Genomic DNA, 16322 nt, shown 5'->3' on the forward strand with positions numbered 1-16322 from the left:
AACAACCAAAGTTCTGTACACCATTTGTCATGGGGTGAGCTAATTCAGGGGATGATACTATGGGTCTTATCAGAGAGTAAAGGCACAAACAACCTTGGAGATGTATTTTTGTTCAATCCAAAAATCCAAAATGTCCCCTCCAGCAACAGAACATTATTCATCTGAACCTCTCTAACCTATTACAGATTAATTTTATAATGTATCATGGTATATAAAGGTTGGTTTGGTTTAGGCACTAAATGGCTTTATTAGAGTTTTGGTTAAAACAACTACAATAATGTTGCATCATTTTGTGACACTCAAAAACCTGCTAATGATTTTGTTGTGAGGACAGTTTCATTACACCGTTGGCCATCCAGTAAAGATCTTGGCAGCATCACTCAGCACAAAGGCTGGAATCAGCTATCCTGACTTCCCTTGCACATGTTTGATTTTATAACAGTTATGTTACTGTGAGGTAAATGTAACAAGGCAGAAAGAGCACACCATGAAAAAAAGATGGAGAAAAACAAGAGATCTTGTATTTGCAATGACCGGAGGCTGTTTTTTGGACTCAAATTAGTTTTCAGCACTGTTGTACTGGAAATACAAGGATCTCAGTTTAGTACATATGATGATGAACTGAGGGTGAAGCTCTGTTACTTCTGAGCGCAGCTGATTTTTCATGTGTCTGTATTTTGGTGGAGTCTGTGTTCGACATGTTTGATGTGATAAGCCCCTCCCTCTAACTGCCCTCTGTGAGCTGGACCCATGTGATCGATGGATCACTTCAACACTTTGTAACGTGACAGAAACACCCTGTGGGTTTGACGAGGATCACCAGGGGGCCTGTGAACCTGCTTCCTGACTGTTACCAGCTCCAGAGCCCGACCTCCGACCTCTCTGTCGGGTGGGGGGGGGCGGGGTGGTGGCTGTTTAATGACACCCAGTCTGTTCCATGTGACATGACCTCATTACCTCAATCCATGTATTGATAGAGGGGGGTGGGGATTATCTTGAGGCTGCCGATGTATTTAGTACTACTGCTACTGTTAAAGGCTCAGCTCACACAAATGACAAAATAACATATAGAAGTGGCTGTGAACTTGAAAGACTACATCATGTCTGAATCAAGTAAGAAAACATCTTACACTGTCATAATGAACCTGCAATTTAAAATAATAGACCTAAGTGTTTATTTTAAATTGCATTTAAGGCTGTAACTGTAGCATTATTTATCTGGCAAGGCTAAAACATTATTTGCTGTCAGCATTAGTGGCACATGGCACAAGTCGCTCAAGCTGAACTGGTCATTTCCCAGCACTTTCTCTGCCATGACTCACTTGCTAACTTCCAAAAATCTTATCTGCTTCTGTGGAGTAAGACTCATGCTCATTGAGAGCAGGGGCAGGGTGCATGCAGGTATGTGTGAACAGGTTGACCTACATGAAGTTGATGCAAGGTGTAGCTGCAGAAAAGCACAAAGCTCAAAAGAATACCTCTGTAAAACAAAGGTTAAAAAGGCATTAACAATAAAAAGTGGAAGAGTTTATCTGATGTCCTGGAAAACACCCTGGGAACCTTCCCTCAGGGGATTTGTTGTTGTCCATTTGTTTCTATGGCTGGTGCTTTTTCCCACGTAACATCATCCGAGGGTGGGGCTTGATGAAAAGGATGTTTACTGCAACTTTTTATCTGACTGTAAAGAAGACATGATCAAGGTTTTAACATCAATTTTTATCTGTGTTGATATCAATAAAAAGATGAAGAGCTGCCCTATGTCTTGCAGAGGTATAGAAAAAAACGGGTTCTGGAAACTGAATGACTTGGGTTTTATTTTGGGAGTTCTATCATTTATAACAACATTTTACTCAGTAAGTGAAAAACTGAAGTTTTAGGAACATGCAGAAGTCAGAATTCTGATGGTTCAAGGAAAGATCACGAATCAGACAGGACAGTAAGATACATTGTAAACAATAGACTGTTTACAAAGATAGATGTCATGATGGTTCCCCAGAGGAGAAGCCAAAGCATCTTGATTGCCCCCTGTTGGCTGGCTATACATTTGTCTGGCCTCCATGTTAGTGGATGGGATATGGACCAAATTAAAAAGTCAAAGTACATACACATTTTCCTCAAATATGTTTTCTGTCATTTCACACTAACACACTCAATGGTTCATTTTAAGTTTGGTTTTAATGAGTTATTTAATGCCATACAAACGGTGGGTCAGGTGGCATCAAACTGCAGGGGGAAGGAGTTTCTATAATTCTGTAATTTTTCCAAGTTGTCATCTTTGTCTGTATCATATACGTGTGTGGCACCGCTTTTTCATCCTGAAATGTGTTTGTATGCTTTTACTTTTTGCATCTGTTTCCTGTTAGAAACGTCATCAACACTCCCACTCCCCCCTCTGGAAGATCTCCTGCTGTGTTCTCACATGGGCTCATTCAGACATTCTCCAGAGTTTTGACCAGGGGGCTCGGTGGACAGACCCTGAAGAAAGTTTGAAGCCTCTGACTCAGACGTTTGGGTTCCCACAAACAGCCCTTCCAGAGAAAATCCAGAGATAATCCAGACTTCAGTGCATGTCTAAAAGCAGCTTGGGTCCCTAAATTTACTCCCTGTGCCAACTTGGTGATCGATTGGTTTCCTCTGAAGTGTTCAAACCCCTGAACAGTTTCCTGTCTTTCTGTTTTCTTTAGTTTGATCAAATGTACCCTCACTATCTGGTCTGTTAGTTTTCCTCAAAAGATCGTTTCAGGTCACAGGCCTATGTTGCAGGGAAAACTCCCTCTGTGAGCAGGAAAGTCATGAAAACTGTCCGAAAGCTCCAGAAAAAAAATAAGAAAAGAAAATCCCTGAATGGCTGCTCTGTGGGAGTACAATTAATTTTATTAGCCCCCTTGGAAACATTCAACCTAACAGTTTCTGCATAAATTAAAGATAATCCAGTGTAAATTATGCAAATATATTCGCTCAGATAAAGGAGGGGGCGGTGTGGTCGTTTGTTGTGAGGTTTAAAAAAATCTGAGCCAGCGGTTGAAACCAAACTGAGGGAAACTTCACTTAAGAGTTTAACAGGACTCGGCCTGTGAAGAAATAACACAGGGATGTTGCATCATCTGTAAATCACAGAATCAAACTGTGGAGAAAACACAATAACAGCAGGTCATGTTTGGTGAAGTTTTCATTTCATCTCATAAGTTTTCACACTGATTTGTTGTGTTCCATGCAGCCGTCTCATCATAATCCCAAGAAAATCAACATGCAGAGATTTCAGACTTCGACAGGGAGATAATCCAAGATAATCTAATTATAGCCAAAGTGGAATTAGTGAAGGATGTTGTCATCATGGTGTTCTGCAGTGAAGGAACTTTTGAAATGGTAACCATCTTGGCCAGATTATGAGAACAGGGGACCAAAGGGCAAAACGTTATTGTTGGAACGCACCCTGGGTTCAAATGCTGGGGATTGAGATGTTCATATTTCGTGGTAAATTTAGGAAACCTTCAGGAACCTCGGATTTTTAGCATCAGTGACCTTGTGCGTCTGGGTACAACTGTGTGCAGAATATCAACCTGGAATAAAGACACCTCAAACCTCATGAACATGCCACTGCTGTAGATGCAGGCTGACCTTGAAATACTGCATTAAGGTAATTTAACTTGGAATGGGGGATAAAAAATTTACAGAATTACCTTGTTTGTTATTATGTCGTGGTCAGGTAATATATTTTTTCTCCCAAATGTCACCAGGGTTTCTGTTACACATTCACACAATCAGAGATCTTTTCCCAGCTGTTTGTTCTCGTATTTATAATAAAATACTTTGCTCCTCGTTGTGAAACATGAGGCTCTGCTTTCATTTCACTTGTCCATGTCTGTGATTGGTCATATACAGTAAACACCGCCCCTTTTATGTGCACTCATATCCAGAGTAGTAATGCCTGGGTTGACCTTAAGAGTTGATAATCAGCTTTGTATGACAGGTTAGCCTGACTGTGTTCGTTGTTAAGTTCATCTGGAAAGATAACCTGGGTATGTTAAACTTGCTTCGTAGAACAGGTCCCTGATTATTAAGTCCAGTAAAAACGCTAAATAAAGCAGCTTCACATTAAACATTAGTTTGTCTCAGTTTGTTTGGCCAACGACTCTGAGCTGCCACATTTTCTCTGCTTCTTTCTCTGAAAACTTAGATCCAGAGATCTGACAACAAAAATCCTTCATCTCGTTAAAATACATATTTTAAAAGCACCAAGATATAAAAAGTGTTTCATAAGAATTTGACTTAAAATTGAATAAAAGACAAGTTTGACTGTTATGAAACAACACTGACACACGCGCAAAGGATATATGACGCCACTAGCAGGCGACCAAAGAAAACGCTTGGTTACCTTGATTAAAATTTCCATTTCTGCTGGAAACATTTCAGATAATATCAGTACCAAACTCAACAAGTCTTTTAATTCAGACCAAGTATGAGGCTAAAGTACTTACAGCAAAACATGGGTCCAAAAAACCAAGTTCAAAATAATGAATACATGGACAAAAACAAGGAAAACCAAAAGCACTGTCACACAGATATGGAACGAGGGGAAAAGACGAACTGACAGAGTAATGCAATTTTGAAAAACTTGTTTTAATTCTGTGCAATTTTATATTTCTATTCCTTTGCATTTCACAGGGAAGTGTTGTACCTTTTAATGCACCACATTTATCTGGCTGCTGCAGTGACTTATTAGATTTTACATCAAATATTAAAATAAAATGACTAGCGGCAAGTGATCCTCATGAAGCAGCAGTTTTTAGTTGGTGCTCCATGTCGTACATGTGTACGAGTTGTCAGCAGGTCCACCAAAGACACATTTCACCTCTGAACTTCATGGCTTCATTTTAATAACTGCGACAATACATGAAACCATCCAATACTTCATACAAAAAGCAGAAAATGGAGTAACTAAACACATTTGTGTATCAGAACTTTGTCAGTGTGAACCTCTGGACTAAACGCTCCCTCTGGAAAGGTCAGAACCACCTCCACATGGAGCAGCAGCATCGATAAAGTGCTGTTGAAGCTTTGATGCATCAGAGCGCATATTCTAATAAGGTCATACTGCTGGGGTACCTGCTTTTCTTTCTTTTTTCCTTTTGTTTTTTCATCTTTACTTCCTGTTTACCTGTGCCTCAGGTCCACTCTCACCATCCAGTCCTGTATCCTGCCTCCCCCAGCTCACTGCTCCATCTACAGTTAATTTGATACGTGAACTATATTCAATGAAGGACTTCTTGTTTTTTCACTTTGTGATATTGGAGCTTTTACTAGGATAAAAGTATACATTTTTTATATAAGGGTTATAAAGTCTTTATATTAAGATAAAGGATTACTATTGTCCTCGGTCTGTCTCTACTGGAGGCACAGAGGTGACACTAATTTTAGGTTTAAAAATCTACTATCACTTTTAAATTGTTAAATTCCTTCACTCCAAACTACCTCATGAAATCATTAACCCTCTCTGTGTTTGATGTAGATTAATGAATGGAGCTCTGCTTGTTAGTCCTATTCATCACCAGGCTATAATTAAAAAGATCAACTGTTGGCGTAACAGCTGATCTTTTTAATGGTCAATAAGCGCCAACAAAGAGAAAGGTGCTGTATAATGTTTATTTATACATTAATATTTAAACATTTATATTTATAATGTTTTATTATAACCTTCTCATCGGACTAAAGAAACTGAAAGAAACTAAAGAAACATTAAGATGTTACTAAATCTTAACTCAGCAGAAAACACTGTATGTCATGTTGCATATCCCCGATACTAACCGACATTTTCTTTCTCCTACACTCATATATATGTGGACTCCACACACACACACACACACACACACACACACACACACACACACACACACACACACACACACACTTGTTCCACATTCCCAGAGTGAATTGTGATTTCTGGGTCACTGCTGATGTTTTGGTCTCCATTTCAGTGTGAGGTGCAAGTGTCTCCTGGGGGCCAGGAGGTCAGCGGCCCTGCGATCTTCGCCACACACACACTTGAACACAAAACAAAACCAACACCTCCTCTTTGCCGTTTCACTCAATTACTCTTTACGTTGTGTTAATGACTCCCTGCTGTCTGCAGGCTGAGAGTCACCAGCTGCTGCTCTGCTTGAGTCTCGATCAGCACCTGATGATGTCTTCTGATTTAAAAAAAATAATCTCTCCCTCTGCCAATGCTGTGTAAAATTCATTACAAGTGGAATGTTATTTATTTACAGGTTTCGTTAACCACTTAAAGGTGAGACAGATTCCCCATCATTTATTTACCCAGAAATCTTCACGGAGGACACATGTGGCCTTCTGATAACCGAGTGAATCTTGCACAGTTGTGAGATTATCTGTCCCTAGACGGATAGTTTTATAAACACCCTCCTATAGAGAGAGAGAGAGAGAGAGAGAGAACCCCACCCAGCTATATGGGTTAATTAGCTTGTGGTAATTAGATTAATTGATTAATATAAACTGATACAAACTAATGGAAATTGCTTTAAGGCAACTTTTAAACTTGATGCAAGGAGCTCTGCATCAAAATCTACTTCATTATTGTCCTTTATATGTGTATTATGACATGATGCATAATTTAAACACATTTGTATTTAATCAACTAATAACCAAATACGTGTACAGCTCAGCTTGCACCCTGCGGCCTGCAGATGATGCCATAAAAAGTTTGTAGAATATAATAAAATTCAAAAAAACTCCAGAATTTGTTTGTTTGGGTTCACAACATGGCTCAGTCCCTGCTTATGTTCCCCGGCTCTTCTTTTTAATCCTCTTTCTTTTAGTCTTTCCTTCTGCCCTCCTTTTTTCCTCTTCCCTGCCCCCTCCCTGTTTTCCTTTTCCCATCATATTATATTTTTCTTTATGCATCTCCCTCCAGCTACCTCTTCTCTCCCTTCTATTTCTTTTCTTGTTCCCTTCCTCCATGATGTACTTGGTTTTTGCCATGTTCATTTAGTCAGTCTAGCCCCTTCACCTCATTACTTTCCTTTCTAATACTGCAGTTAATCCTCCACTATAATGTAATACAATAAAAATACATACATTAATGCACATTTTAACTCAATAATAAAATGAACTACTGTCTGTTCACAGTGAGACGCTGTAGTGTTTGGAGGAAGTGAGGCCGGTGTGTCTGCGGGATATGGGCGGTGCACTGCTTCAGTCTGGCGGCTCCTCTTCACTCAGTCAGTCGGTCGCTGTGGAGGAGAGCGGACGAAGAGGAGCGGCGCACCGGGACCCTGGATCTGTATTTTATATATATATAAGTATATATTTATAAATATATATACATACACACCCACAGCAGAGAGACCACCACGACAGACCGACAGGCAGGAGAGGAGCAGCATGGAGCTGTGAGGGCGGACAGGGACCTGCTCCCCAAAATAACCTCTGGTGATCTGTTTATTTGACGCATCTGCGAGCTTTGCCCCAACATGGAGACTGCAGGCTGCTGGCTGCTCCTGGCTGCACATCTCATCCTCATCTACCAACCAGGTAGGACTTGCTGTCATCCTCCTTTTCCCCCCAACATGACACAGAAGCCCTCACATTCTCTCTGATGATCAGTTTTATGGAAGACTGCGCTCTTTTCCACTTGCTGCGCAAACTTTCCGGGGATTTCGCAGCAGCCTCGGGTGAGATGGGAAATGAAACATGCAGTCCTAAACAAACCGAAAAAAAGTTGTTTATCTGTATTTTCATCAAACTCATAAATCTTTCCAACTTTCATTTATCGCCAGAGTCATATCTGTGGTGCGTAACGCGCTGTGCGCCTCATCCAAGGAAATGAATCCAGAACGCAAATATGTGTACTATTTTTTAAAAACACAAATGTCCTCATGTGTGGTTGACAGACTGTCTGTGGTGTTTGCTGTTGATGATCCCACTGTGTCTGTGGGAGCGCAGATTAAAACGTTCAGAGTCGCAGGGCATCACATATATCAGCTCCAAATCGGAGCTGTCAAGCATGAAGAGAGAAGTTTGGACACGGTAGTCTGACTGGCTTATTAAGGGTGTCACAGGCTCCAGATCTGGCAACAACAACAACAGCAGTGATCCCGTAATGTATCCCAGAAACAGATACTATCACTGAAACAAATAACAACCTACAGGACTTATTTCCAATCCTGGAACATTTCAGAGAAATAAAACACATCAAGCTCTTTCATGTGAATTGTGTGACTGTAAACCCAAGCACTGAGGTCTCTGACCTGAGGAAAGACTCGTGGCAATGTTGATAGGTGGAAATGGACAGGTTCAGGAGGTCAGTCTGTCTTCAAACCCATGGTTGCTCTCAGGGTCAAGTGGGGTGTGTTTTGACTGTGAATCTGCCTCCTGGAAGAAATGTGGGGATGCAGGTTTAAAGAAAAAAGAACTCAACACAGGCTCTCTGCCCAGCCAGGAGCATTCAGATTGCAGGGCTTCCAGCAGATGAGATAACAGGTTCCTGTGTGCTTTGAACCAGGAGCTTGTATGCCTTCCTGTTTTGATAAGGGCCCTGATCTTTTGCTCATTTTCATCTTGACGGTCTGAGATGAAGTGTTGATATGTGTCAGAAGAGGGTGAAGATAAAATCAACCTACAGCTCATTAAGGCACTAAACAGTTAACCAATTTCTGATAATCAATTAATTCTATTAAATCGGAAATCTAATATAGTGGCTCCAACTTAATTTGCTGCTTTTTATTTCAGTGACAGTGCTCGGTGCCATTGTAACTTCTCACAGACCTGAATAACCTTTTAGTGAAAACAGTTTCACTAAAAGGTCCAATTAGTTGCTCCTCTGGAGCTTTCAGTCAGATCACATGGTCTTCCTCTTTAGATGGAGTTTGGCCTGTGGATGATGCACAGGCATGATTTGTCACAGAATGATCGTCATTCTTCTCCGTGTTTGTCCAGAGCAGAGCATTATCTTTTCTCTACACAAGACACTTGACAACATTGTATCATAGGAGGAGATCCAATACCTACATCAGTATCAGTCTGATAAAAAAAAAAAAACTACTGTAATGGACACTGGAAAAAGTCAAATAAACCCTGTAAGCCCTAAATATCATGTAAAGGCTTAAGAACAGGTGCCATGCTGTAAAGAGAGACGTGTGTGACCGCTGTCATTTGACCAGAACGGGAGTGAAGGCTGCACACTTCTCCCACGCTGCTGCACCATGTCAACTCTGCGGACGTATTTTGAGCTAAAAAAAAAAAAGAAGCTAAACAGCCAAGTATGATTTATTTAATTAAAGTATCTCAAGAGGTGGCAAAACTCCAACATGGCAAATTTGATGAAACATCATAGAAAGGAATTCAGCATACTGGAGATATTTATGTCGGGTAATTTAAGTTATAGTCTGTATTGCCACTTTTTGTCAGCTATTGGCTGCAGAGTTAAACTGTACCTTGTATTTTACACTGGGATTCTACTTTCTGTTATTCTTAAACATTTGCACCAAGTTGCACTTCATATTTAATCTTGAGTGGTGCTTTATAAATCAGATTGTGAGCTATTTTTTTCTTCCTTTATTGGAATATTTGCTACACAGTTAGGGCATTATGTTTTTGAAATTGCTGGTTACGGTCATGCGATAAATGCATCAGCACAAATGTGTTAATATTAATTGCTAAGTTGAGACTTCCGTAGATACTCAGGGTTGTGATATGGGTATCAGACATGAGCCATCCAAAATCACAGGGACATTATAACACTTCACTGAAGGAACATGAGCTGCACTCTGCAAAATGTCCGAACCTCGGAAGAGATTTTTATTATGTTCATTTATTTATCATAGAAAACATCTGCCTGTCTCGTACATAGATAAACATATTCGGCATCTTTGCAGACATGGTATCTCTGCTACAAATGGAGATGAATCTCCCTGGTATTGGTGAGTTTTTGATTAGTTAGTGTTTGTAACAACGGGCAGGAGCTCAGTCAGTGGAGATGAGGGTTGTACGGTACCGTCACAGCGTGCCAGAGAGGACACTGATCTGCTTGGCTGATCGTTTCGAGATGTGAAACAAAGATTAAGGGGAGAAGCTGGTCAGGGCCAGTTTTTGTCAGAGAGTTGTGAAACCTTTTTTGTGGCATCGCCAGCGAGCCTGGATCTCTGCGGAACGGTTTGTACCTGCAGAAAGCTTCCAGGCACAATCTAATGCTCCTCCAGATTTTCTTTTTTTCTTTATCCAGGCTGTTTTTTAATGGAGTATTATGGCTGTAACATGGAGCTTTTGACAAAATGTCACAGCACAAAGGAGGTGCCAGCTCGCTCGGAAGGCAGCACAGGAAATGTTTGAGGTGGAAGAAAAAACCACGTGGAGAAAATTCAGCGCCATCTGTCTTCCAAAAGATATTTGTGAATGGGCAGTGCCAGTGCCTTGCACTCCGTCTGGACTCATGGAGTCTCCGGGTCTCTTGTTGTCTAACAGGGAGTCTGCAGACAGATGGCCCTCTCAGTCAGGCAGGCTGTCAGTCAAACACACTGAGATGTCGAAGTCATTCTTTGGCATCTTAAAATATAAATGTTTTGTTAGACTTGTTTATTGATTTTATTAAATCTGGCTGAAAACTAAGCTCACATACATTAAGACTAAAAAACAGCAGGCAGCACCAAATACAACCTTCAATATGAGCTCCTATATTAAACAAAAAAAATATTTTTTTAACATAAAACTGATTTACCTTTACAGAAGTTAGCATGCTAACCAACTAGCCCCTGCCATATTCATCACTTGCCGTTTTCAGACATGAACTCTAGAGAATGTCCACACAATTGGGTCTGGACTTTCCCCAGAGTTTTTCAAGCCTTTCAAGTATGAAGAACGCAGCAGGAGATTCACTACGGTACTGAAATCTCTGCAATGTTCAGCATGCAGAGGCTGGGATGGAGATCACATGCGTTTGTTCACATCGACACTGGTGTCGGCCCCCAGCACCAAAAACTCTGTAGATGTCTTCTGCTTCTGTGACTCCTCTATTTCATCCTGAGATGTTTTTCCTAGAAACCTCAGAGAGAGTCACACAGATAGAAGTGCAATAGATGCTGCGTGTAGCTGAACACGTCAACAAAATAACAACATTTACAAATGTGTCATAGAGATCAAGGGAGCATGATGATTTAAGTGGAGGAGTTATTGGTATATAGCTTCATTTTAGTTATATATATTGTTAATACCTGATATTGTATGGAAGCAAATAATTGCCTTAATAATTCAAATGATAGCGATTGATTTACTACTGAATATTTAGTATGGAATACTGAATACTGAATATTGGACTTGAGATGTAAATATTTGTATTTAATATATGTTACAATTTCAGTAATATATATATATATATATATATATATATTTATTTATTTATTTATTTTTTTTTAATGAACAAAGGAAACCAAAGTTGTTTTATGTTGTCTTAACACAAGAGGATTTGAAAAAAGTACAGAATAAAATGGTCTAAACTGACAATGGATCAAATAGATCGTCCTTGTCTACAGATATTCAATGTCACATTTCAGAGCTTGTCAGTGTTTATTACTCATGTTACTTAAATACAGTATATAACCTCATTTGGATTCTGATCGTTGTTTGGGGAAAGACAGAACCAAGTCTTTGGTCACCTCAGACGCCCTCCTTTTTCTAGTCCTTCACATTCATGTCTTTATTTCATCCTGTTTCCCACCATCCTCTCTGTCTCTTTTCTTTCCATGGTGTTATCCCTCTATCTCTGTCCAAATCAGCCTCAGCTGGGCAGACGTCCCTTGCTGCCCCACTGCTAGTCTGGGACAGAGAAAAGCAGATTTCCAGTCATGGCAGCAGGGGTATTTGATGACCAGATTAGTGGGTATTAGGCTCAACGGCATTCACTCAGGCATACACAGGGGCCACCGGTTTGAATCCACCAGAGTCGCCCCTCTTTTTCCTTCCCCTGGCCCTCTGCTGAATGCAAGCTGGGGTTACGTGGGGAAACAACCAGCTGGGTCCTCGGCGGAGGTCAGCTGAGGAGGCCCGTTCGTCCTGCGCCGGGGCCCGGCCCGGAGAATTATTCTGTCAGAGGGGAGATTTGTTTTGTAACAGTAAGGAAGGGGGCAACTGCAGAAAGAAGGGAGGTGTAAGGGGATAGATTGAGGGGGGTGGAAGGGTGTGTGTGTATGGGGGTGTGGGGGGTGATGCAGAGCAACAGAGAAAAGAAAAAGGCGGGGTGTTGGGGGGGGTTGGCATTTAAGCGTGACGCATGATGGCACTGCGATTTGTCCCAGTGGCGGCGGCGGTGAGAAGGAGAGGACGCTGTCACACTGTGAAGCTGGAGCAGAAGTGTGGGAGCGCAGTGTGTAAAGAGGAGGAGGGACAGGGGGTACACACACACACACACACACATTCATCCTCCAACACCTCGAGGTTGGAGGCCTCACAGACTGATGGAGCGCAGGTTAAGCAGCACTCCTGCCTTCATTAGTCTTCCTTAACATCCCCAGCCTCATTACCCCCCACTCTCAAGCTCACTGTGTCTCCCATCGCTGTTCTCAGGCCTCCATTCCCCACATACACTGTAAAAACACTATGGGATGGGATTTGTGTTAGCTTGTCTGTTAGCTCCACAGCTGATGGGATTATTCAAAGTGGTCATATAACTTCATCAGTGAACAATCAGGAGCGATTTAGGGTTCAGTGTCTTTTCCAAGGACACTTCAGAATGTGAACTGTTGGAGCCGGGGGTCGAACCACCGACATTCAAATTAATGGACATCTTGTTTTAATTCCTGAGCTATGGCCGCCAGTTAAGGGCTTTTTTTTTTACCTCAGCCAAGGAAGTTTTATTTTCAATGGCTTCTGTCTGTCTTTCTGTCTGTCTATCTGTCTGTCTGTCTGTCTGTCTGTCCATTCATTTTGATTTCCATTAAATTTTGTGGAGTGATGGGCTATGACCCAAGAAAGAATCCATTACATTTTGGAACGGATCTGGATAAATGATAACTTCAGCAGAGGTGTTACAAACATTCTACATTTTTACAATTATTATTATTTCAGAAATAAGCCAAAGTTGTTGAGTGATTAATGTTGTCTCAGAAGAAGAAGAAGTCATACGAGAACTTAAATATTGTCTATATGTGGAGGTTTGATCACAGCCCTAAAAGTACCAGAGCACTTTAAAGTGATTATGAAAGTCATACCACAGCCATTATGTCCTCACACATCCAAACAACAGTCTCCCATTGCACCAAGACACTGTTTACATAGTTTGTAGTTTATATCATATAAATTACTGAAATGGCACTGAATACCTCCACCAAGGCCCAACAGTCTCCTTAAATCCAATCAAGATGCATCATAATTCAAACACTCAAAGTTATCAGTTCCATAAATGAACCTGATTAATTGTGAAAATGTTGACACATTTTTCCATGTTAGTGAAAAACTCAGGAGCTGCCTCCTGATCTGGATTTGAAATGAAATTGAATGAGTTCCTTCCTGACCCAACAACATCCTTCCATCAAGTTTCCTAGAAACTCTAAAAAGGGATTTTCAGACAAACATGTTGAGACTGAGATTCTTTTTGCAGTGCATTTCCTCGGGCCTGGATCTTTGTTTCTCACTCTTCAGTCTTCTTTAACATTTTTTCCATCCAGCTCCTTCCTTTTTCTCTCCTCTGCTCTTAATCTCTCATTTTCTCTCCTCCTTTCACAATGTGTGTGTACCGCTGCACATCTTCCGTCACCCTGTCCCACATTTCTCCCTTTTCAGAGCCTCATGTCCTCACCCTTCAGCAGCCCCCCCACACACAACTTTCCCTCCCGAACCCCCTTAGCGTTTTTTAAAATCCTCCTCCTCCTCCCCATTTATCTCCCCTCTCATTTCTGGACGGGTGAGGAATGAGAGGTGTCCAGGGTTTGTGTTTTTTTCAGCCAACCACCTTGTCTCTGCTGGTGTTCGCCTGGCACTCTGCCACCATCTTCACCCGCCGCTCCTCTTCCTCCTCCTCCTCCTCCTCTTCCTCAGTGCTCACTGCCTCTCTGTACAGTGTAATGGATGATGGGCAGATCCGGGTGGCCCACAGTGCCTGTGAAAGAGGGGCCACTCACACCAGGGCCCATTGCAGTGGAGAACAAGTGGCGCCCCCGTAGAGTAGCTGGTGGAGCGCCATTTGATTTGTCCTCCACTTTTCTCCTTGTTTTCTTCGGTCCTCAGCTGCCCATGGGTGTGTGGTCTCTTTCTCTATCCTGGATGTTCGATGGCCCTCATCTCTCAACCGGCTGAATGTGAAAGTGACGCAGGAAAAGGCCAGCGATAAAAGGCCTGCGTGGAGGACATGGGTCGGTCAAAGTCCTCTTCAGTAAAAGGGCAGACTCGCTCCTTTTCTTCCCCATTCACCGGCTGGTGTAGGGCATCCAAGCAGGTGAATGTGGACGCGCTTTAGGCAGATGTTGGCCTGCACAAAAGGATTCGATGGGCCTCAACAAGGCTTTTCAAGTATTTACAGAACATTTACATTTACATTTCAGGCATTAGTCTGATCCTCTTATCCAGATCAGCCTCTATTGAGTGCAGTGGGAGAATGAGCTTAAATTCCTCGATCACCGACATTACAAGCTAACAGTAGCAGGGGGTTGAGCCGTACAGCGCCATGTCATTACTCCAGAGACTCTAAACAAGTAATAGAAGAAAAGAAAAGAGCAGAGAATAGAAACATTTCATATGTTTTCAGTTTTCTTTTTTTTGTTACAATGTGAAAGGCAGAAGTAACAAATGAATTTCATGCAGCAATAATTGATTTCCTGAGCTCTTGGGCCACAGAACTTTCACAACAAGGAAAATAAATACCGGCTTAATACTAATAATAGTGTCACTGTTAAGTTTATATGGAAAACAGTTTAGCAGCTGGCTAATTTCACACTGAGCCACATGATCATCCCATTCGTGCAGTGGTTGTGTCCACTATTCACTTTTATCTCCAGATTGGCCTCCACTAACAGCAACTAGAAACATTCCTCTCTCTCTTTTCTTAGCAGCAACATTAAAGGCACAATAGGTAAGATAATAAGAACAAGCACTTGGTATTAAGTCTAGAATGCTAATACTATTGAGTGGGGAAACTACATTTTTATTGTTATTTATGTTAACTTGACAAATTGATGAACTACTTGTACAGGAAAAAAGGTCACAAGTCTTTAAGTGTGCTGCTTGTGTGTTTTCTCAAAATTAGAATTTACAATCTGAATGCTCCAACATAAAAATGACAGAGGCTTAACCACATCTCACTCAGGTGTGTCAGTACTGAATATAAATACATGCAGACTCTGTCGAGGTCGGCCTGCAGCTTCAGACTGTAACAACACTGAGCAGATGTCAAGCCCCGAGGCGCGGACTGCTCAGGTCCTGGTCCTGGTCAGACTGGTTCTGTGAGTGTCTGCTCCACAGACGAAGCCACAGCTTGTGGTAAAAACACCTGAGCTTGTCTGCAGAGCTGGGAAAGGTTAATCCTGTTAGTCTGAGGTACAACACAATTACAGCAGTTGCATCTAAGTGGAAGCAGACACGGAGTGAGAGACTCTGTTTTTTCATGGTCACTGAAATTAAATTGTGATTAAACTAAAGCTGATCTGAACTCCCAGATGTGCAGCTAGGCTCCAGATGTTTTCTATTGTAGACAGCCTTGTTAATATTCAGATAATTAGCCAATTAAAGAAGAATCAGTCTAAGGCCAGTTAATGCCTCTAGGATGTCCTGTTCACAGCACTCGCCCAAAACCAAAGTATGAGGTTTTAAGAGCATTAAAATGTAAGGGCTGATCTTCTGGGGAATATGATCAGGAAATGTTCCTAAAATCTGCATAGTAATGAAATTCACAAGTTGAAACTTTGTCCTACTGGTGGTGGTAATGGGGAACTTCACTGATTTTTCACATCACATAGACTTTAGTGTCGTCTGAGTCTGTTAAATGTATCCATGTCCTCAAGTGATGTTAATCAAGTCAGCGTTAGTTGACTATAACAACAACTAGCAACATACTTCCATCTTCAAACCGAACTGTCATGTTGCATTGTGGGTAATGTAGGTACAGGAATCACAAACATGAGAAAAAGGAAAAAAGATAACAGAAGCTAAACTCAAGCATGTGATGTTTCAGTTTTCATACTTTTAACTGTACAACTCATTAAAGTCATTAGGACTCATCCCAATGGGACGAACATTGTACACAGTGTATTTGCTGCACATGCTGCACATACTGTGCATTAACAATATGGGTGCCGGATGAGAAAATCACAACTGTGTCATCATGT

The 16322-nt window shown here is 41.4% G+C and overlaps 1 protein-coding gene across 4 annotated transcripts in view; it reads left to right on the top strand.

Annotated features, from left to right (window-relative positions):
- The first annotated feature begins 7350 nt into the window (after positions 1 to 7350).
- ptprz1a (protein tyrosine phosphatase receptor type Z1a) overlaps positions 7351 to 16322 on the top strand; it is a 73457-nt gene continuing 64485 nt past the window's right edge. For all 4 annotated transcript variants that reach the window (XM_069528962.1, XM_069528963.1, XM_069528964.1 and 1 more), the window contains exon 1: positions 7351 to 7548. In XM_069528962.1, the coding sequence (XP_069385063.1) occupies positions 7488 to 7548 (61 nt within the window). In that variant the 5' untranslated portion in view covers positions 7351 to 7487. The remainder of the gene's footprint in view (positions 7549 to 16322) is intronic.

The sequence above is a fragment of the Paralichthys olivaceus genome, chromosome 7, assembly GCF_024713975.1.
Source record: "Paralichthys olivaceus isolate ysfri-2021 chromosome 7, ASM2471397v2, whole genome shotgun sequence".
Classification (NCBI taxonomy): Eukaryota; Metazoa; Chordata; class Actinopteri; order Pleuronectiformes; family Paralichthyidae; genus Paralichthys; species Paralichthys olivaceus.